Genomic DNA, 22,674 nt, shown 5'->3' on the forward strand with positions numbered 1-22,674 from the left:
TTAGTAGGACAACTCAACAACGTGATGCCCCGATGCCGATTCGTCCCATTCCAACAAACACCGATGAGCAAACAGGACCAGGACTATCGTCGTCGTCAGCAGCTAAAAGGCAAACGGATGAATCGGAAGCCACCGAGGACTATGATGATAGCAATGGATTGGCTTTAGCTTTGGAAACGGAGCCAACCGATGATACGACGACGACGACGGATGATGATACGACGACGATGGTGTCTGCCACAAGGAGCGTGATGGCAAATGATTGCCATCGTTACCAGCAGCAGCGGTGCCGTCGTATTGATCACGGTGATCATCGAACGGAGCAGCAGAAATCCGAACATATCAGCAAACATTATTTCTGTGAAAATAATGAGCTCCAATCAAACAACAACTTGCTGCCGATGTTGATGCTGACTCAGCCCCAGCATCACCACCCTCGGCAAAATCCCCCGAACCAACTTCATCCGCATCAACAGGAACCGAACATAATCAAACCAGCAGCGGAACTGTAGCTAGAAGGTAGCTAGCTAGCGAGCTGGAAGGAAAAGGGAAACATTTCCCCGCATTTTCCTTCCTACATACACGACATCGTGTTTTCAGTTATTATGGGGGATGGTAGTTTTCCTCATCGTTTATTAATAACCGATAAGCTTTTTCAATAAAAATTGAAGACAGTTATGCGGCTCCCAGTCAGTTGAAAGAAATCCTTCAAAAATACTTATCACAATGAAAAAATTTCTAAAAATAACTAAAATTACAAAAATGACACAAACAAAAATGCCAAAAAGACTGAATCAAAGCAATCGAAAGATTCCCTTTTTTTTCGATTGAATATATTGTGATTTTCTTGAATAGATTGAATCGAAAAGGCTCTGAATGGCTGGAATACTGGCTGGCTGAAGGCAAGAATACTATTCTTGCATCACAGCATGCGGAACTACAACACGTGTTGTTAAAAAACTTGAAGACCACAGATCTTGAAAATGTTTTTGCATGGCAAAATTTTCAAAATGTGCAAAAAGTGACAAAATTTCTATAACTTTTTCCCAACACCAGTGAACTTGCTCTCAGTGCTATTGCTATTCTGCAGTGCTATTCTTAGAATAGCAATATTTCTATCACATACGGCTGAAATTGAAACAGTGCTGTAAAAAAATACAACGCCCAAAGATCTAAAAACCATTTTTGCATGGTAAAATTTTCAAAATGTCAAAATTTCTACCACTTTTTCCCAACACCAGTGAACTTGCTCTGAAGAAGATAGTAAGTTGCTATCGAAATACCGATTCTGAACTTTTCTTATACCGTGGACCATATTTTCTTGGTGATAGTGATCCAAAATAAATTTCGCCGTCCATATGAATGAATGAAAATTTTCAAGCCTGACCGTGGTTGAATTAAAAGTAATCTTTCGATTGCTTTGATTCAGTAGAATTATTCAACCAAGAAGACCACACAATGACACACAATACAAAAACTACAAGCTATAATGATGACAAAAAAGACAGGATGGGTAAAAATGAAGACAAAATGACAAAAATGCAAAAAAATACACAAAATACACTGAATATCTCAGATGTGTGTTGAGATAAAAATCCCAATCCTACTGTCATCGTCGTCGCTTCGCGTAAGCATATTTTTCTATATGCTATTGACTTATGTACGCATCATATGCTTCTTTTATTTAGCAAGCTTTAAAAAATTAACTTATATAAGTTATTTGTGATAAGTAAGAGCAGACAAAAGTAGAGCTTATATTGGGCTCCTTATAAAAGGGTTTTGTTTACTTTGAATAATCATATCAAAATGGCAAAAATGATAAATTGACCTACAATGGCAATAATGAAAAAAAATTACACATAATAATCACATAATAAAAAAAAACTTACAAAAATTTAGAAAAATGAGAAAAATGGAATGAGATCACAACAATGGAAAAATTACAAAAATGACATGATGATTTTTTTTTAAATAGCGAATACAACAAAAAAAAAATAACAAAATAATAAAAATGTTCAAAAACAGAAAATCCAATAAAAGGTTCGAAAAATGACAAAAAAGATAATACTGACCAAAATAACAAGAAAGTTAAACTATAACCAAATAACAAATAAATTAAAAAAATGGCAGAAATTACTAACATGAAATGAAATTTGAAATAGCCATATATTTAAAATAAAGACAAAAATATCCAAAATGAGGAAAATAAAAAAATAAAAAAAAACACAAACCATACAAAAAAGATATACTTGAAAAAATGACAAAAAATGCAGAAATCACAATAACGAACAAGAAATTAATAACAAAAATAATGCAAACAATAAAAATTACTAAAGTAACTAAAATAACAAAGATCACAAACATGATAAAATGAAAAATTTGACAAAAATGACAAAAACAATTGAAATAACAACGATGACAAAAATTACCATACAAAAATGATGAAGTGCAAAAAATAACAATCAGACCGTATGATAGAAAGGTCCTTAATAATAAAAAAAAAACCAAAAAAAATGAAATAGTGACAAAACATGACACCCAATAAACAAAAATAACAAAACTGATAAAAATGACGAAATGAAAAATTCACAATACTGAAAATATCGACATAAATTAACCCTTTAATGCATTGTGTTGTTTTAAAACAACACTAATCTAAATCCAAATATCTCGGAAACGCGTGGATATTTTTGAAAGGTGAATGGACAAAAAGTGTTCTAGAGATTAAAAGGAATTAGCCCATGGTATTTTTGTCACGGTATTTCAATGTTTCTGTGAGATATCGAACAAAGTATGCGGAAAAAATGCAAAATTCAAATTTATTTATTTTTTCGAAAAAAGTAGTTTTTAGAAAATTGCTGATATTTCTTCAGATTCGCAAATTCTATCACATTTTTTAACCTCAATCAATCACAAACACCTTCCTGCACCCAATTGACAAGGTTTGGAAGAAATTTGTAAATTCGTATTGAAATGAATTAAGATTTAAAAAAAATATTTTTCAACTTTGATGGGCCATAACTTTTATAATACTCAAAAGAACGACTTAAAACCTGTTGATTTGTGTTATTCGACTTAAAATGTTATTATTCCACTGAATCAATAACTGCAATTCTCATTTAAAAAAAGTCATGCATTAAAGGGTTAAAAAAGAACATAACTTACAAATATGACAAAAAGAAAAAAAGAAGAAATACTAAAAAAGGAAATTGACAAAAATCAATGATTAAACAAAAATGTCTATATTGACAAAAATCAGAAAAGTGACAAAAATGAAATAAAGTGTATAACATTAATAACATCAACAACATTAATGAGGATAATGACAAAATTGACAAACTTAGGATATAATCGACAAAGAAATAAAATAAAATTAAATTAAATTAAAGGATAAAAAATGACAAAAATGACAAAAATGACAAAAATGACAAAAATGACAAAAATGACAAAAAAGACAAAAATGACAAATATCACAAAAATGACAAAAATGATAAAAATGACAAAAAAAAACAAAAATGACAAAAATGACAAAAATGACAAAAAAAACAAAAATGACAAAAAATGACAAAAATGAGACGAAAATAAAACCAAAATGATAAAAATGACAAAAATGACAAAAATGACTAAAATGACTAAAATGACAAAAATGACAAAAATGACAAAATGACAAAAATGACAAAAATGACAAAAATGACAAAAATGACAAAAATGACAAAAATGACAAAAATGACAAAAATGACAAAAATGACAAAAATGACAAAAATGACAAAAATGACAAAAATGACAAAAATGACAAAAATGACAAAAATGACAAAAATGACAAAAATGACAAAAATGACAAAAATGACAAAAATGACAAAAATGACAAAAATGACAAAAATGACAAAAATGACAAAAATGACAAAAATGACAAAAATGACAAAAATGACAAAAATGACAAAAATGACAAAAATGACAAAAATGACAAAAATGACCAAACTGACAAAAATGACAAAAATGACAAAAATGACAAAAATGACAAAAATGACAAAAATGACAAAAATGACAAAAATGACAAAAATGACAAAAATGACAAAAATGACAAAAATGACAAAAATGACAAAAATGACAAAAATGACAAAAATGACAAAAATGACAAAAATGACAAAAATGACAAAAATGACAAAAATGACAAAAATGACAAAAATGACAAAAATGACAAAAATGACAAAAATGACAAAAATGACAAAAATGACAAAAATGACAAAAATGACAAAAATGACAAAAATGACAAAAATGACAAAAATGACAAAAATGACAAAAATGACAAAAATGACAAAAATGACAAAAATGACAAAAATGACAAAAATGACAAAAATGACAAAAATGACAAAAATGACAAAAATGACAAAAATGACAAAAATGACAAAAATGACAAAAATGACAAAAATGACAAAAATGACAAAACTGACAAAAATGACAAAAATGACAAAAATGACAAAAATGACAAAAATGACAAAAAAGACAAAAATGACAAAAATGACAAAAATGACAAAAAAGACAAAAATGACAAAAATGACAAAAATGACAAAATTTCAAATACTACAAAAATGACAAAAACAAATTGACAAAAATGACAAAAATGACAAAAATGATAAAAATGAAAAAAATGAAAAAACCGACAAAAATGACAAAAATGACAAAAACGACAAAAATGAACAAAATGACAAAAATTACAAAATTGACAAAAATGACAAAAATGATAAAAATGACAAAAAATGACAAAAATGACAAAAATGACAAAAATGACAAAAATGACAAAAATGACAAAAATGACAAAAATGACAAAAATGACAAAAATGACAAAAATGACAAAAATGACAAAAATGACAAAAATGACAAAAATGACAAAAATGACAAAAATGACAAAAATGACAAAAATGACAAAAATGACAAAAATGACAAAAATGACAAAAATGACAAAAATGACAAAAATGTTAAAAATGACAAAAATGACAAAAATGAAAAAAATGACAAAAATGACAAAAATGACAAAAATGACAAAAATGACAAAAATGACAAAAATGACAAAAATGACAAAAATGACAAAAATGACAAAAATGACAAAAATGACAAAAATGACAAAAATGACAAAAATGACAAAATTTCAAATACTACAAAAATGACAAAAACAAATTGACAAAAATGACAAAAATGACAAAAATGATAAAAATGACAAAAATGACAAAACCGACTAAAATGACAAAAATGACAAAAACGACAAAAATGAACAAAATGACAAAAATTACAAAATTGACAAAAATGACAAAAATGACAAAAATGACAAAAATGACAAAAATGACAAAAATGACAAAAATGACAAAAATGACAAAAATGACAAAAATGACAAAAATGACAAAAATGACAAAAATGACAAAAATGACAAAAATGACAAAAATGACAAAAATGACAAAAATGACAAAAATGACAAAAATAACAAAAATGACAAAAATGACAAAAATGACAAAAATGACAAAAATGACAAAAATGACAAAATTGACAAAAAATGACAAAAAATGACAAAAAATGACAAAAAATGACAAAAATGACAAAAATGACAAAAATGACAAAAATGACAAAAATGACAAAAATGACAAAAATGACAAAAATGACAAAAATGACAAGAATGACAAAAATGACAAAACTGACAAAAATGACAAAAATTACAAAAATTACAAAAATGACAAAAATGACAAAAATGACAAAAATGACAAAAATGACAAAAATGACAAAAATGACAAAAATGACAAAAATGACAAAAATGACAAAAATGACAAAAATGACAAAAATGACAAAAATGACAAAAATGACAAAAATGACAAAAATGACAAAAATGACAAAAATGACAAAAATGACAAAAATGACAAAAATGACAAAAATGACAAAAATGACAAAAATGACAAAAATGACAAAAATGACAAAAATGACAAAAATGACAAAAATGACAAAAATGACAAAAATGACAAAAATGACAAAAATGACAAAAATGACAAAAATGACAAAAATGACAAAAATGACAAAAATGACAAAAATGAAAAAAATGACAAAAATGACAAAAATGACAAAAATGACAAAAATGACAAAAATGACAAAAATGACAAATATGACAAAAATGACAAAAATGACAAAAATGACAAAAATGACAAAAAAGACAAAAACGACAAAAATGACAAAAATGACAAAAATGAAAAAAATGACAAAAATGAAAAAAATGACAAAAATGACAAAGATGAAAAAATTGACAAAAATGACAAAAATGACAAAAATGACAAAAATGACAAAAATGACAAAAATGACAAATATGACAAAAATGACAAAAATGACAAAAATGACAAAAATGACAAAAATGACAAAAATGACAAAAATGACAAAAATGACAAAAATGACAAAAATGACAAAAATGACAAAAATGACAAAAATGACAAAAATGACAAAAATGACAAAAATGACAAAAATGACAAAAATGACAAAAATGACAAAAATGACAAAAATGACAAAAATGACAAAAATGACTAAAAAGAACGGAAATGACAAAAATGACTAAAAAGAACGGAAATGTCAAATGATGCCAAAAATGGCGAAAATTACTTAATTTACCAAAACATCCAAAATAAAAAAAACAAAAGTAACAAAAAACATAAACATCACAAATATCAAATCTTGCAAAATTCAAGACTTCATGTAGGTACTGACAGTAATTTATGAATTTTGACATCGGAAACATTCCGAAATTAAAAGGCCTTTTTCATTATTAATACAATTGTTTGTCAAAACTTCATGATTTTTTAATTCAATTCAGCTTTGATTTTTTTCATAAATTTGAAGATTTGAACAGAACTAAAAGAAATAAAATTACAAAAAGCGGTATTAATGCTTATTATAGTTCAAAATTTTATATCTTATACGTAAATCCAATTCCTGAAAATTATGATCCATTTTAAAAAATCCCAATTTGAAATTAGAATTTTCTATATAAATCCCTAACGTGAATTTATTTCTCGTTTCTTAATCTGTATTGCGATTTCCCGATTCAGAATTTTCAATCAATTCTTAACTTTTAATTTACTTTTCAACCAGAATTGAGGCTCTCGGTTCAAAATTCAGACTCAGAATCCCGAACCAGAAATCAGACTAAACATTCTGAAACCATCCCTAGAATTCTTGTGAGTTTAGATCCAAACGTCCAGAATTTTGACAAAAATGACAAAAATGACAAAAATGACAAAATTGACAAAAAATGACAAAAAATGACAAAAAATGACAAAAAATGACAAAAATGACAAAAATGACAAAAATGACAAAAATGACAAAAATGACAAAAATGACAAAAATGACAAAAATGACAAAAATGACAAAAATGACAAAAATGACAAAAATGACAAAAATGACAAAAATGACAAAAATGACAAAAATGACAAAAATGACAAAAATGACAAAAATGACAAAAATGACAAAAATGACAAAAATGACAAAAATGACAAAAATGACAAAAATGACAAAAATGACAAAAATGACAAAAATGACAAAAATGACAAAAATGACAAAAATGACAAAAATGACAAAAATGACAAAAATGACAAAAATGACAAAAATGACAAAAATGACAAAAATGACAAAAATGACAAAAATGACAAAAATGACAAAAATGACAAAAATGACAAAAATGACAAAAATGACAAAAATGACAAAAATGACAAAAATGACAAAAATGACAAAAATGACAAAAATGACAAAAATGACAAAAATGACAAAAATGACAAAAATGACAAAAATGACAAAAATGACAAAAATGACAAAAATGACAAAAATGACAAAAATGACAAAAATGACAAAAATGACAAGAATGACAAAAATGACAAAACTGACAAAAATGACAAAAATTACAAAAATTACAAAAATGACAAAAATGACAAAAATGACAAAAATGACAAAAATGACAAAAATGACAAAAATGACAAAAATGACAAAAATGACAAAAATGACAAAAATGACAAAAATGACAAAAATGACAAAAATGACAAAAATGACAAAAATGACAAAAATGACAAAAATGACAAAAATGACAAAAATGACAAAAATGACAAAAATGACAAAAATGACAAAAATGACAAAAATGACAAAAATGACAAAAATGACAAAAATGACAAAAATGACAAAAATGACAAAAATGACAAAAATGACAAAAATGACAAAAATGACAAAAATGACAAAAATGACAAAAATGACAAAAATGACAAAAATGACAAAAATGACAAAAATGAAAAAAATGACAAAAATGACAAAAATGACAAAAATGACAAAAATGACAAAAATGACAAATATGACAAAAATGACAAAAATGACAAAAATGACAAAAATGACAAAAAAGAAAAAAATGACAAAAATGACAAAAATGACAAAAATGAAAAAAATGACAAAAATGAAAAAAATGACAAAAATGACAAAAATGACAAAGATGAAAAAATTGACAAAAATGACAAAAATGACAAAAATGACAAAAATGACAAAAATGACAAAAATGACAAATATGACAAAAATGACAAAAATGACAAAAATGACAAAAATGACAAAAATGACAAAAATGACAAAAATGACAAAAATGACAAAAATGACAAAAATGACAAAAATGACAAAAATGACAAAAATGACAAAAATGACAAAAATGACAAAAATGACAAAAATGACAAAAATGACAAAAATGACAAAAATGACAAAAATGACAAAAATGACAAAAATGACAAAAATGACAAAAATGACAAAAATGACTAAAAAGAACGGAAATGACAAAAATGACTAAAAAGAACGGAAATGTCAAATGATGCCAAAAATGGCGAAAATTACTTAATTTACCAAAACATCCAAAATAAAAAAAACAAAAGTAACAAAAAACATAAACATCACAAATATCAAATCTTGCAAAATTCAAGACTTCATGTAGGTACTGACAGTAATTTATGAATTTTGACATCGGAAACATTCCGAAATTAAAAGGCCTTTTTCATTATTAATACAATTGTTTGTCAAAACTTCATGATTTTTTAATTCAATTCAGCTTTGATTTTTTTCATAAATTTGAAGATTTGAACAGAACTAAAAGAAATAAAATTACAAAAAGCGGTATTAATGCTTATTATAGTTCAAAATTTTATATCTTATACGTAAATCCAATTCCTGAAAATTATGATCCATTTTAAAAAATCCCAATTTGAAATTAGAATTTTCTATATAAATCCCTAACGTGAATTTATTTCTCGTTTCTTAATCTGTATTGCGATTTCCCGATTCAGAATTTTCAATCAATTCTTAACTTTTAATTTACTTTTCAACCAGAATTGAGGCTCTCGGTTCAAAATTCAGACTCAGAATCCCGAACCAGAAATCAGACTAAACATTCTGAAACCATCCCTAGAATTCTTGTGAGTTTAGATCCAAACGTCCAGAATTTTGAATTCAAATTCCAAATTATGATTCAGAATTAAAAATAAGACTTAAATATTTGGTTCAGAACTTATTTGGTTGATGGAAAAAATGTAATGTTGGTCCTCTGTTGACGTTATAATTGAAGCTTCGACAAAAACCAACATCCTCTACCCACCAGAATCAAGGAAAACACAGCAGATTTAATCAAATCCCGCTTATCTATTCTTAGTCGAAAAGAAAAGGGGACGCCTGAGATAAAATCGGCCTAGCAGTCCCAACAACAACAACGATGCTAATTACTGCTTGTTTGTGGATACGCAACGTCCCTACAAGTAGGTTTACCTGTAACGATTGTTGGAAAACTTGTCCTCAGTTTGCCACAGAGCAAATAGCTAATAGATTTTTATGTCCCTGTGCGTCCCATCGCTTGGTGAGTGTATTAATTCTAGAGGAGATTTCGGATCAGTGTTGACAAAGTCTATCTTTTTTTTTTTTTTTTTAACAAGTAGTTTTATTAAGGCATTTAACTCATAAAGTTTTTTTGTGCCGAGTATTGATTTCACTTTTGTGTGATGTTAGTAAGAGGGGGGCCGTAATCGTCGCGGCTACTCAACTGTTAATTAATTTAACTAGAGGAAAGGAAAGAGGATTGTGTAGGGTCACTCTCGAGTACAGATTTCCGTCTTGGGTTGGTGGTGGCTTCCTGTAGCGTGGTTTCGTTAGCTACCTCAGGTATTGTCTTCCTGGCCAGCCTTCTTTCCGGTGTTATCGAACCGGTCGGACGAGAGGTTGTTCTAATGAATAGACGAAAAGAGCATTAGATAGAGTAAAGACAGAGGGGAAGAGGACTAAACGACCAAGTCAGACATTTTAAGATATTTGTATATAGGGTACAAATATTCAAGATCTAAGTTTGCCAAGATGTCTCGAATTGGAACACCAGGTAGTTTACTTCGGGCCCTAAGGGTATCCAGTAGCCAAGCCCTCGATCGATCAAACCGTTCACACGTCCACACAACATGATCAATGTCGTGGTAGCCATCCCCACAAACACAAACATTGCTTGTAACTAGTTGTATACGAAACAAATGCGCGTCAAGCCGGCAGTGATTTGACATGAGCCGAGAAACCACGCGAATGAAATCGCGACTCATGTTAAAATGCTTAAACCATGCCTTCGTCGGAACCTTAGGGATAATCGTATGGAACCAACGTCCCTTTGTGCCATTATCCCAGCTAGACTGCCAAGCGTTAATCGCTAAAGTGCGAGGTATTGAAAAATATTCATTGTAAGTTATTATCCTCTCAAAAATTTCACCTTGTAACGCGCCCACCTTAGCCAATGAGTCCGCATTCTCATTGCCTTGAATAAGACAATGAGACGGGATCCAAGCTAAGGTAATCCTGTACGAATTTTCGATCAAAGCGCCCAATATCCCTGAAATTTCCAGCAAAAAATGGGAAGAGCGCTTCATCAGTTTCATCGATCGAATCGCCTCAACGGAGCTGAGACTATCCGAATAGATGAAATAGTGGTCTACGGGCAGTGTGCGAATGTGTTCCAAGCTACAATAAATTGCGGCTAATTCAGCAACGTAAACGGAGCATGGCTCTCGAAGCTTGAACGAAGCTTCAAAGCGCTCATTGTACACTGCGAAACCAGTCGCGCCGTCGATTCTGGAACCATCAGTAAAGAACATTTTTGTAGGGTCAATTTCACGTACTTTTGATGCAAAGATTGAAGGAATGACGTTGGGTCGGACGTGATCTGGTATTCCACGGATGTCAGCGGTCATGGACAGATCGAATTTTATTAAGGAACTACTGATCGGGTAAAAGTGACTCGTGTCCGAATTTAACAAAGAAGGGTTTATTTCTAACTGTCTAAAAGTTTTATAATTGTTTACATATTTTACATGCGGATTAATATTCATAAGCCTTTCCAAATTTTCTATCACCAAAGGATTCATAGTTACACTTCGAATTAGGAAACGTAGCGATAAATCGAAGAACCGATTTTTCAACGGCATTATTCCCGCCAGTACTTCGAGACACATCGTATGTGTTGATTGCATACAACCCATGGCAATACGCAAACAACGATACTGTATTCGTTCTAGTTTAATCAAATGGGTTTTCGCGGCGGACCCAAAGCAAAAGCTTCCGTATTCTATGACCGACAGTATCGTTGTTTGGTATAACCTGATGAGGTCCTGTGGATGAGCACCCCACCAGGTTCCAGTAATCGTTCGAAGAAAATTGATTCTCTTTTGGCATTTTTGTGTCAAGTACCTAATATGTTTTCCCCAGAGGCATTTAGAGTCGAACCAGACACCCAAATATTTAAAACTAAGAGATTGAGTTAGAGTTCTACCCATCATAAGGAGCTCTATTTGAGGAGGGGAATGCTTCCTTGAAAAAACTACTAACTCGGTTTTACTAGGCGAAAACTCGATGCCTAGATTCCTGGCCCAATGTGATAAATTATTTAGAGTTTCTTGTAACGGAGGTTTAATTTGAGTGCCTTTTTTACCTGTGATATGAACAACACAGTCATCCGCAAGCTGTCTTAGCGTGCAATTTTGTGCCATACAAGCATCGATCTCTCGGACATAAAAGTTGTATAGCAGGGGGCTTAAACACGAGCCTTGGGGTAGACCCATGTAACTAATTCGTTCAACTTTGGTTTCTCCATGACTAAAATGCATGATTTTTTCAGACAACAGGTTATAAAGAAAATTATTCAAAATTGGTGAAAGTCCGCAAGAGTTAAGTTGACTAGATAGCACTTCTATGGACACCGAATCGAATGCCCCTTTGATGTCCAGAAATACTGCCCCCATCTGCTCTTTTTGGGCAAACGCCAATTGAATGTCTGATGAAAGTAATGCTAGACAGTCGTTCGTACCCTTGCCTCTACGAAATCCATATTGTGTACTTGACAAGAGATTGTTTGATTCAACCCATTTATCCAGCCGAAAGAGAATCATTTTTTCGAGCAGTTTCCGGAGACACGAGAGCATTGCGATCGGCCTATACGAATTGTAATCAGAAACTGGTTTTCCCGGTTTTTGGATGGCGATAACTTTCACCTGTCTCCATTCATGCGGCACAATGTTCATCTCTAAACACTTATTGAATAAATTCAACAAGCGTTTTTTAGCGGTATCTGGCAGATTCTTCAACAAGTTGAATTTGATTCTGTCCAGTCCGGGAGCTGAATTGTTACATGACCAGAGCGCAAGTGAAAGTTCGACCATCGAGAATTGATCCTCCGTTTCGGAACTATTCTCTGTATCCCGATAGTTTTTCTGAGCTGGTACTGCGTCCGGACAGACCTTTTTCGCGAACTGTGTCAGCCAACGACTCGAGCTTTCTTCACTTTCGTTCGAAGGTGTGTAATTTCGCATGTTTCGAGCTGTTTTCCAAAGCGTGTGCAGAGACGTTTCTCGAGATAACCCATCCACGAATCGCCTCCAGTACCCACGTTTCTTGCCCCTGATCAAGTTCTTAAACTTGCGTTCCAAGGACAAGTAACGTTGGAACTTCTCTGGCAATCCAGTTCTGCGAAACTCAACAAACGCCTTGCACTTTTCTCCTCGCGCACGTGAGCAGTCTCCATCCCACCATGGAGTGGGAGGTCGTTTTTGTATCGTCGAATTGTCATTCCGTCTGACCTGTGCCCCGATTGCACAGTCCACAATTGTTCCGGACATAAAACTGTACTCTGCCTCCGGAGGCAGTTCTTCCGTTGAGTCGATGGCTTCAATGACACCTGATGCATACTTTTTCCAATCTATATTCTTTGTGAGGTCATAAGGAATATTGATCTCTTCAGGTGGACTACGACCACTGGTGATAGAAATATTGATAGGCAGATGATCGCTTCCCTGAGGGTCTTGGATTACCTTCCACGTACAATCCAAGCTCAGAGAGGAAGAAGCTAAAGAAAGGTCTAAAATACTATGCTGTGATTGGGATCCATTAATTCGAGTCACTTCCCCATTGTTTAAGACAGTCATGTTGAAGTCGTCGCACAGCTCATAAATAATGTTAGCACGATCATCATCACGTGAGCTACCCCAGCCCACGCCATGGGAATTGAAATCTCCCAGAACTAACCGGGGTTCTGGGAGAAGTGAAATAATATTCGCCAATTGGTTCCGGTTCACGCTTGAATTTGGCGGAATATATACCGAGGCTAGGCAAAGGTCTTGGCCTTTAATTCTAGCTTGGCAACTGACGACTTCAATACCCGGAGATGGTTGTAATGGAATACGATAGAAAGAGTGGCATTTCTTGATCCCCAAAAGAACACCACCCCCTCTTTGCCCATCTCGATCCAGGCGAATAATATTGTGGCTATGGAAGTTGAAATCAGTGTTTGGAGAGAGCCAAGTTTCGCATAAGGCGAACACATCACAATTCAAATTGTGTACCAATACTTTAAAGGAGTCTAATTTTGGTAAAATACTTCTGCAGTTCCATTGCAATACAGAAACAATTTCTCTTACCTCAGTGGACGAGTTATTCATCAAAAGAAATTGCTTCTGCGATGAGGGTCATAGTACAAGCTTTCTTTTTCAAGACTTCTCTCAAAAGAGGTACAAACATATTAATCATAGTCCTCCAACCTGCTGGTACACTGAAAAAGTCCAAGATGAACGAAACAATTTCCGAAAATTTCATCTTACCATCAGACGAAAAGCTGGGCAAACTGTTCGACGATGGATCAGATGCAGTTTCTCTGGGAATTGTTACATCCTTGTTAGTTACTGATGGTCCTGAATTCTGAAGGGAAGTCTGGGGTTTTGACTTCCTCGAAAGTGGGGGGAAGTCCTTCGGGGAGGGATTTAAACCCGGAGGTTTCTGAATAGGAGGGGTAGAATTACTATTCCCACTTTGAGGATTTTTAGTTTTATTAACTTTGCTGGCAGCTAATCTGGGTTGTGTGTTAGTTGTGCGTTTCCTTTTTGGAGCCTGTGAAACATTTTTTTTAACAAATGGCCCAGCTGATGTTCCTTCGCATGGATCCTCCCCTTCGGATTCATAGTCGCTTAGAAGGCCAAACTGGTTCTCTGAGACGATTGGCAAAGACTTCATCAGCATGTCTCTATATGATTTTTTAGAGCGAGTTTTCAAAGAAGTCTTGATTTTTTCCCGGCGCGATATGTACTTCGGACACGCCGAGAGAGCATGAGATTCCTCGCCTGTGCAATACAAACACTTGCTTACTGCTTGTATTTCACACGAAGCTTCCGCATGCTTCTCCCCGCACTTAGAGCAGCGTGCCTGATTGCAACAGTAAGCGGCCGTATGATCCAACTGCTTGCAATTCTGGCAGAACATGACCGAAGGCACATAAAGTCTCACAGGTAGACGAACCTTCCCGATCGCAACGTAATCAGGAAGTGCAGTGCCGGAAAAGGTAACGCGATAGGAGTTCGACAGGGAAAATGTTCGTTCTTCCCCCTCGCCTGATGCTGATTTCAACTGACGCGCGTCCAGCACCTTGACCGTGGGAAGACCAGGGTCTTTGAATCGGCCAACCCCGGAGTTCACAAGATCATCGACGGTCAAACCCTCTTCGGTTACCACTCCGTCGATTTCCACGTCACGAGCGGGAACGTATACGCGGTATTCGATCGTAAACTTCGGGTCACAAGCAATGGCATTTGCTTCCTTCAGGCTACCAACAACAATGCGCATCTTGTGCGGTCTCATCGGCTGGTAGCTGATTACGGAAGGGTAAGATCTGTCGAGGTCTCGGGCGATGGAAATCACATTAGGTGATTTCCCGTTCATTTTGGACCGGATATAAACTACCCAGGGCCCCGTCGATTCAGGTTGGTAAACCCGACGGCGAGGGGGCGGTTTAGGCAGCTCGTTAACTTCTTGAGGGGCTGGTGATGGTGGGGAGTTGCCAAACACAAAGGGAACTTGAGGGTAAGGGGTCTGTGGGAGGGGGGAAGGAGTATCTTCCGTGTCCGAGAGGTACATCGGTTGAATGATGATATTTTGGGAAGACTGTTGTTCCAAAAGATATTCTTCGGAGAGATCGTCCTCTCTAAAAGGAGGATGCATGCCTTCCTCGTCGCCGTCATCCGTTAGTCGGTTGCTTTCCGACATAACGGGCAAGAGTGGAGAGTCAAAACCTTTATAAAAAAAAACTCAAACAAAATTTTGTTTGAGAAAAAAGAATAAAAAAAACTAATATAAAATATAGTAGGAACAAAAGAAAAGGAAAATATAAATAAAAGATATAAATAAAACCAAAAAGAAAAAAAAAACTTTTTTGGAAAAAAGTATAAAAACCAAAAAAAAAATATTTCGAGCCACCCTAGTTGGTCGAACCACTCTAACACAACTGGTTTCGAACGAACAACGTGGTTTCCTATCGGTCTATTATGACGATTGACCTTGCTGGCTGGCAATCGTATACAACAGCGGGGCCTTTTGTTTTCGGCTGATGATGGTCTTCTGCGATGCCGCGCACAAAACTTTATCACTTTCGGGTATATCTGATAACAGAGTGCCCTAACGGAACACACATCCGGATGATCAGGGCAAAATTCTTCACACCAACAAAGTCTATCTCGTTTAGCTTAAAACATATTTATTCTTTTGGGTTCGATAATACAAATTCACTTGTTGCTTTTGTGTGTGTGTGTCGAAACGTGTGCTCTTGTTGGTTATTTAATCCTTTTTTTGAGGAAACTCTTCGGCAGCCGGCGTGGGTGGGGAAATGTAAAAGATAATGCATACATTAAATGTGCCTCTGTCGCCCCACGCATGGAAGGCTAAATGTTTCAAAGGGCAAGGCTGATCTGTTAGAAACAGTTTCCAATTCAGAGCCCCTGATTATCAAACCCCTAATCACTATCTCAACTGCTCTTAATAGGATTTGCGTGTGTGCGATGGTATTTTTGTGTCAGAGAGGCATCTTCTTCTAATATGGTAATAAGGAAGCACGTTAAACAAAACCGTATGCTACCCAGCCATAGGAAAATAGGTACATATACTGAAAGGTTTTGAGAGGTAGCATGCAACGAATTGAGGCCAGAGAGAATAATCTGGGGTGGCAAATTAACATTGGTCTAGGTATTTGTGATTATATACTTGTTTAAACCTTCAGAAGGGTTGTTTTACAAAAGTTTCTCACTTATCGGTAATTCAAATCTAAGGGCTAAGGGCTAAACGCAATCACACACCCACGTACTTGGGATTCTCATGCACTCCAACTAGTAGTGAGTTGATTAGTTTTCCGAAAACTCTTTTACCTCAACTCAGACTAAATCTCTAGCATAATAAAGAAAATACTTTGTTCTGAGCTATCAGTTTCTAACAAATTCACTCCGAAGAATGCGGTCAACAAATAATATCGGCCTCGCTTGTTCACACATCATTCACGCTACTTTCAATGCTAATAAATGTGTAGATAGTTTAGGAAAACAAATTGATCATCATCTTTTAGTGTAACGGAGATGTCAGCCGGTTCTGTTGCAGATGAGTCCGGTTGCCCTGTTGCTGATTTCCCGTCTTTTCCAACCGACAATCTTCGACCTGCTTCATCAGCTGCTCTTGCAATGCCAACAGTTCCCGGGTGCGTTGATAAACGGGATCCTGAGCACGCATACTCGGATTCCAGCGACAGTATAGGCCCTTCCAGAGGCGAATGTGACGCATGCTGACCACCGGTTTCAGAACTGTCTGAATAGCGCTGTTCCGGCCACCGTACAGTGGGTTCCGGTACTGTTCGTGGGTCGAGTTTATGAACGACCACAGCGAGACGGTTTTGTTTTTCAGGTCTGCAAAAGTGAGAAATAGTCCACGAGGAAAAAATATTAAATAAGAAAATCAAAAAAAAATATTAAAACTTAAAATAGAGATTTTTATTAACAATCACTTACCTTTGTCAACACGTTCTCGCTCCGTATTGAACAGGAACGTTCCGAACCGACAGGAGTAAAGATGGTCCAAGATGGTGATCAGGAAATACTCATTGAATTCTAGGGCATGCGGGTACTGTTTGGTGATCTGCCACACGCAGTCGATGAACTGCAAAAATACCGGCGATCGATCCGCATCAGAGTGATGGTTGTCTCCGTGGCCAATACGCTGTGTCCAAGAAAAACTGCATCAAGATTGTTTTAAGTCGGTTAAGAATAACTAACGAACCTGTGCAAATTTGTGTCCGAAGCTTAGCCACTCTTTCTCGATCAGGACCTGAAAACCTTTCAGTGTGCGATAGTATGGATCCAGTAGCAACATTGCTAGGGCTGTTAGCTGCGAGGTACGATCCCATCCATCGGAACAGTGTACTACCACCGACATTCGCATGTTTTCTATCTGAAATTTAAATTTTAAAAAAATAACTAGAGCCTAGGTATTTTACTTCGGAACAAACTTCAGACAAGCTTATTTTATTTTTAGATTGATGAATCATCTAGTTACTGTTAATTCCAAGATAAGATTTGTAGGTGATGAATGTTCGATTCATTATCTTGTTTATTTCCGCAAAAAACAAAGAGGTAAACCGACAATGTCTGAATCATTTTAGAAGACTAACTAACTAAATGCGCCTACGCAAAGGCTTACCCGATCCACAATCCTCACTGCCCCGGCCAGAATGCACTTGATGTGTTTTAACCAGAGGGTGCTCTCGACTGCAGACAGCCACTTCTGATCGTCGCTGGCCGGAAAACAAATTTCCTTCAGCTTCCGCAAACTTTCTCGCATTACGTGAATGTTATGGATGTCCAAGAATGTCAGCTCGACATTTTTGTAAGCGTCTTCCGATTCGTAACCGCCACCCTTGGCCTTGTTTGCAATAGCATTTGCATTGGGCCGAGCGTCAAAAATGGACAACTTATCGGACTGTGCGTTTGCCTCCATTATGCAGTTGATGAATGTTTCATCGGCATCGTTCCGTTTGCCACTGACTCCGACAAGGGGCTGCGAGCAACGGGTTATGGTGGCCAGCGACTTCGGATGGATCCAGCATAGAACCGGAAGACGGTTACGGGACCGAAAGTTGGCTACTTGCTTGATCAGGTCGTCTTTAGCTGACTTCGGGACAGCCCAAACCGATGGGTAGCTGTCGCATATTTCGTACTTTTCGTTGATCCGAGTGATGCGCCAAGTGTCATTGTTGGCACTGTTAACTCCCATGCGTCGGAGTTCGGCCACAGGTTCGTACACACTCCATCCGTCTTCGGTGAACTTTTCCTTGTAGTTAAATGCAAAAAGTTGATTACCGCTTGCAAGTGGAAATGCGTATGACTGCAGCTTCTCGAAAACGGTCCTCCGCGAGTGATTTTCCTGCTTATGGGCGAACCGAAGGTTACGCATGTCCTTACAGAAAATATCAATGCCGTAGGAATTCTCTCCCCGGGAGCTGGCTCCTCCGACCTTTTCGATTCGACTTACGGCCCCCAACGGGCAGTCTACAATAACGACCGGATCCTTGTCGCTAGACGGCTGAGATCGAAAATGCAGCCGGTAGTTGGTGATGGTCAGTGTTCCAACTACCGGACCACTGTACGGGCAGATATACGAGACGTCGTTCTTGATGTCCTGCATGTTCTCACCGGACAGATAGGTGAAAGATGATTCGTTTGCCACCTAAAATTTAAGAAAATCACGTAAGTATATTTAGAGCTAACGGTTTGTGAAAAGCTAATACTTTGAAATTTTTATGAAAAAATATTGTCGATGACCAAAATCACACATTTGGCGACATATTTTTAACAAAGGATAAAACTTTCAACGCATTCTGTTCTAGAATAGCTAAAAATGCATATGGCAAAAAATGAGAACCATGACGAAAATAATAAAATGACAGAAATGGCGAATATCACAAAACTAACAAAACACCTGTTTTTGTAACTTCTAAAACAGTACAAAAATGATCATTAGACTGCCCCAAATTTGTATGGGAAATTCAAAACCTGTGAAATGTTATGCGCTGCAGGCTGAAATTGATCCTAGTCCTAGTACAAGATCTCATGCCAAATTTGGGCCAGATCGGATAACGGGAAGGGGTCGCTCAACGAGCCTGAAGTTTGTATGGGATTTTGAGACATTTTGTTCGGGAGAAACATGAAAAACCAGTTTTTCATCAATAACTTCGGTTCCCGTCGACCGATTTCTTTCAAAAACGAGTTTTCTTAAAGCCTAAATTATGACAAATATTTCATGCGAAGACTGCATTTCAATTAGAGTTAAGATAAGAAAGTTATTAGGCTTCAAAAATGGGCTGACTTTTTTAAGGATGGTATTCATCACTGTTAATGAGTCGAGGCGGTCGAACATATTGACGCCTCATTAACAGTGATAAATACCACCGTTAAAAAAGTTAGCTCATTTTTGAAGCCTAATAACTTTTTTATCTTAACTTTAATTGAAATGCAGTCTTCGGATGAAATATTTGTCATAATTTAGACTTTAAGAAAACCCGTTTTTGAAAGAAATCGGTCGACGGGAACCGAAGTTATTGATGAAAAGCTGGTTTTTCATGTTTCTCCCGAACAAAATGTCTCAAAATCCCATACAAACTTCAGGCTCGTTGAGCGACCCCTTCCCGTCATCCGATCTGGCCCAAATTTGGCATGAGATCTTGTACTAGGCCAAGGATCAATTTTGGCCTGCAGCGTATAACTTTTTCAAAAGTCGGGTCATTTGGGGCACTCTAATGATCATGAATTATAAAAAGTAAAAAATGGCAAAGTTGCATAAGTTGAAGAAAATTGACAAAAATAACAAGAATGTTATAAATCATAAAAAGTTATTGACAAAATGACAAACATGACATAAAAGATAAAATTGACATGAAAATTACATGAACGACAAAAAGAGACAATAATGACAAAAACAAAAAAAAAAAACAAATATGACAAAATTTCAAATACTACAAAAATGACAAAAATAAATTGACAAAAATGACAAAAATGACAGACAAAACTTACAAAAATGACAAAAATGACAAAAATGATAAAAATGACAAAAACGACGAAATTTACAAAAATGACAAAAACGACAAAAATGACGAAAATGACGAAAATGACAAAAATGACAAAAATGGCAAAAATGAAAAAAATGACCAAAATGACAAAAACCGACTAAAATGGCAAAAATGACATAAATGACAAAAATGACAAAAAAAGACAAAAATGACAAAAATGACAAAAATGACAAAAATGACAAAAATGACAAAAATGACAAAAAATACAAAAATGACAAAAAAGACAAAAATGACAAAAATGACAAAAATGACAAAAATGACAAAAATGACAAAAATGACAAAAATGACAAAAATGACAAAAATGACAAAAATGACAAAAATGACACAAATGACGAAAATTACAAAAAAGACGAAAATGACAAAAATGAAAAAATGATAAAAATGACAAAATAGACTAAATGACTAAAATGACAAAAAATAACAAAAATGACAAAAATGGCAAAAATGGCAAAAATGACGAAAATGACAAAAATGACAAAAATGACAAAAATGAAAAAAATGACCAAAATGAAATAGATGACAAAATGAGAAGAAAGACAAAAATAACAAAAATGACAAAAATGGCAAAAATTACAAAAATTACAAAATTGACAAAAAATAACAAAAAACTCAGAAATAACAAAAAAAAATCAAATAAATAATGAAATATGACAGAAAAGTCCAAGATGACAAAAAAAAAGATTGACGAAACGACAAAAATAACAAACATGATAAAAATAATAAAATGACAAAAATATGACGAAAAGTGATAACAAAAACGACAAAATGGAAAAAAAAATACAAAAATGAATAACAAGACATAACTGACAAAATTGACAAAAATGACAAAAATATTTTTTAAAAAAATCAAAAATGACAAAAATAACAAAAAAAGACGAAACATATTTTTTAATAAAAATGATAAAAATAACAAAAATGACAAAAACGGCAAAAATGGAAAAATGACTAAAATTTTAGACATTGACAAAAATGAGTAGAATGACAAAACAAAAATAACAATAATGAGAAAAACGTCCTGAATAACATTCTTGAAGAACAAACGACAGAAAAAAATAAACACTAAGTGACAAAAAATGACTAAAAAAGCAAGCATAACAAAAATTTACAAAAAAAAAAAATTACAAAAATACACAATGGAAAATAAAAAAAAATCACGAAAATGTTAATAATGATACAATGAAAAAATGACAAAAAATTACTTAAAAGACAAAAATGATAAAAATGAGAAAAAAGACAAAAATCACAGTGAGAAAAAATACAAAAAAAATGACGAAAATGACAGAAATGGCAAACATGACAAGAATGACAAAAATAACAAAAAGGACAGAATTATTAAGGATTAGAAAAAGTCAAAAAATAGAAAAGTATCATAAAAAGGGCAAAAATAACAAAAATAATAAAACTTCAAAATAATGATTAAAAAAGCAAAAGTTACTTAAATGATAAAAAAAAAACAGAAATGATTAAAATGCTAAAAAGGCACAAATGACAAAAGTGTGAAAAATGACAAAATGAGCAAAATTACAGAAATGATAAAAATCATAAAAAGATTCTTTCAATTTCATTGCTTTATAATTCCTTATTTGAAGAAGTGTTCAAAATATCAAACCCGCTGGAATCCCTTTCCCAAAACTCAAGGGATCAATCATCCGCGGGGATGAAAATCCCGGAAAAAAGAAAACAACATTCCCAAGACTTTCAATAATACTCACAATGGTGTCCATTCCGTGTTTGGAGTTGAGCGAGCTGGATTTGGAATCGGAATCAAGGGAATTCGAGCTGCGATGGAAGTCCGAATTGTGATGGTGATCCATTGTCCCCCGGAATTGTACGTGTGCCACGATTGCCTCGTCGTCGTATGGGACCGAATTCCGCAATCCGATCCGTGTGAGAGAGACTACGCCCCCGTTCGTCTGCTAACTGTATATCCTACTGTTATGGGAACTTTCAGCAGCGACACTGTTGACGTAAGCTCTCGATGTTTTTACGCTTTTGAATCTTTCTTTCTTCTCCTAGCGCCTAAATGAATCCTCAGCTATCGTAGACAGTCAATAAATATCACTTATTTGCGCTGATATTAGCAATAACTTTAAAACCGATCCCAAAAAGATATCGATAATCACAAATTGTTTCGTCTTTTCTACACACTCAGATGGAACTATCTCTTCAAGGAGTAAATTTAATACTCGTGT

The 22,674-nt window shown here is 34.1% G+C and overlaps 2 protein-coding genes across 12 annotated transcripts in view; both read right to left on the reverse strand.

Annotated features, from left to right (window-relative positions):
* LOC129744001 (beta-1,3-glucosyltransferase-like) overlaps nt 1–22,674 on the reverse strand; it is a 136,166-nt gene that overhangs the window by 100,577 nt on the left and 12,915 nt on the right. The window lies entirely within an intron of this gene.
* Nucleotides 16,059–22,573, reverse strand: LOC129744003 (myotubularin-related protein 2-like). Its single transcript, XM_055736292.1, has 5 exons — nt 22,195–22,573; nt 18,058–19,083; nt 17,638–17,808; nt 17,370–17,577; nt 16,059–17,267 (listed from the first exon to the last, which is right to left on the reverse strand). Exons 1-5 carry the CDS (start codon nt 22,294–22,296, stop codon nt 16,930–16,932), a joined length of 1,845 nt encoding a protein of 614 aa, XP_055592267.1. The 5' UTR covers nt 22,297–22,573; the 3' UTR covers nt 16,059–16,929.

The sequence above is a fragment of the Uranotaenia lowii genome, chromosome 2 (genome assembly GCF_029784155.1).
Source record: "Uranotaenia lowii strain MFRU-FL chromosome 2, ASM2978415v1, whole genome shotgun sequence".
Taxonomy (NCBI): Eukaryota; Metazoa; Arthropoda; class Insecta; order Diptera; family Culicidae; genus Uranotaenia; species Uranotaenia lowii.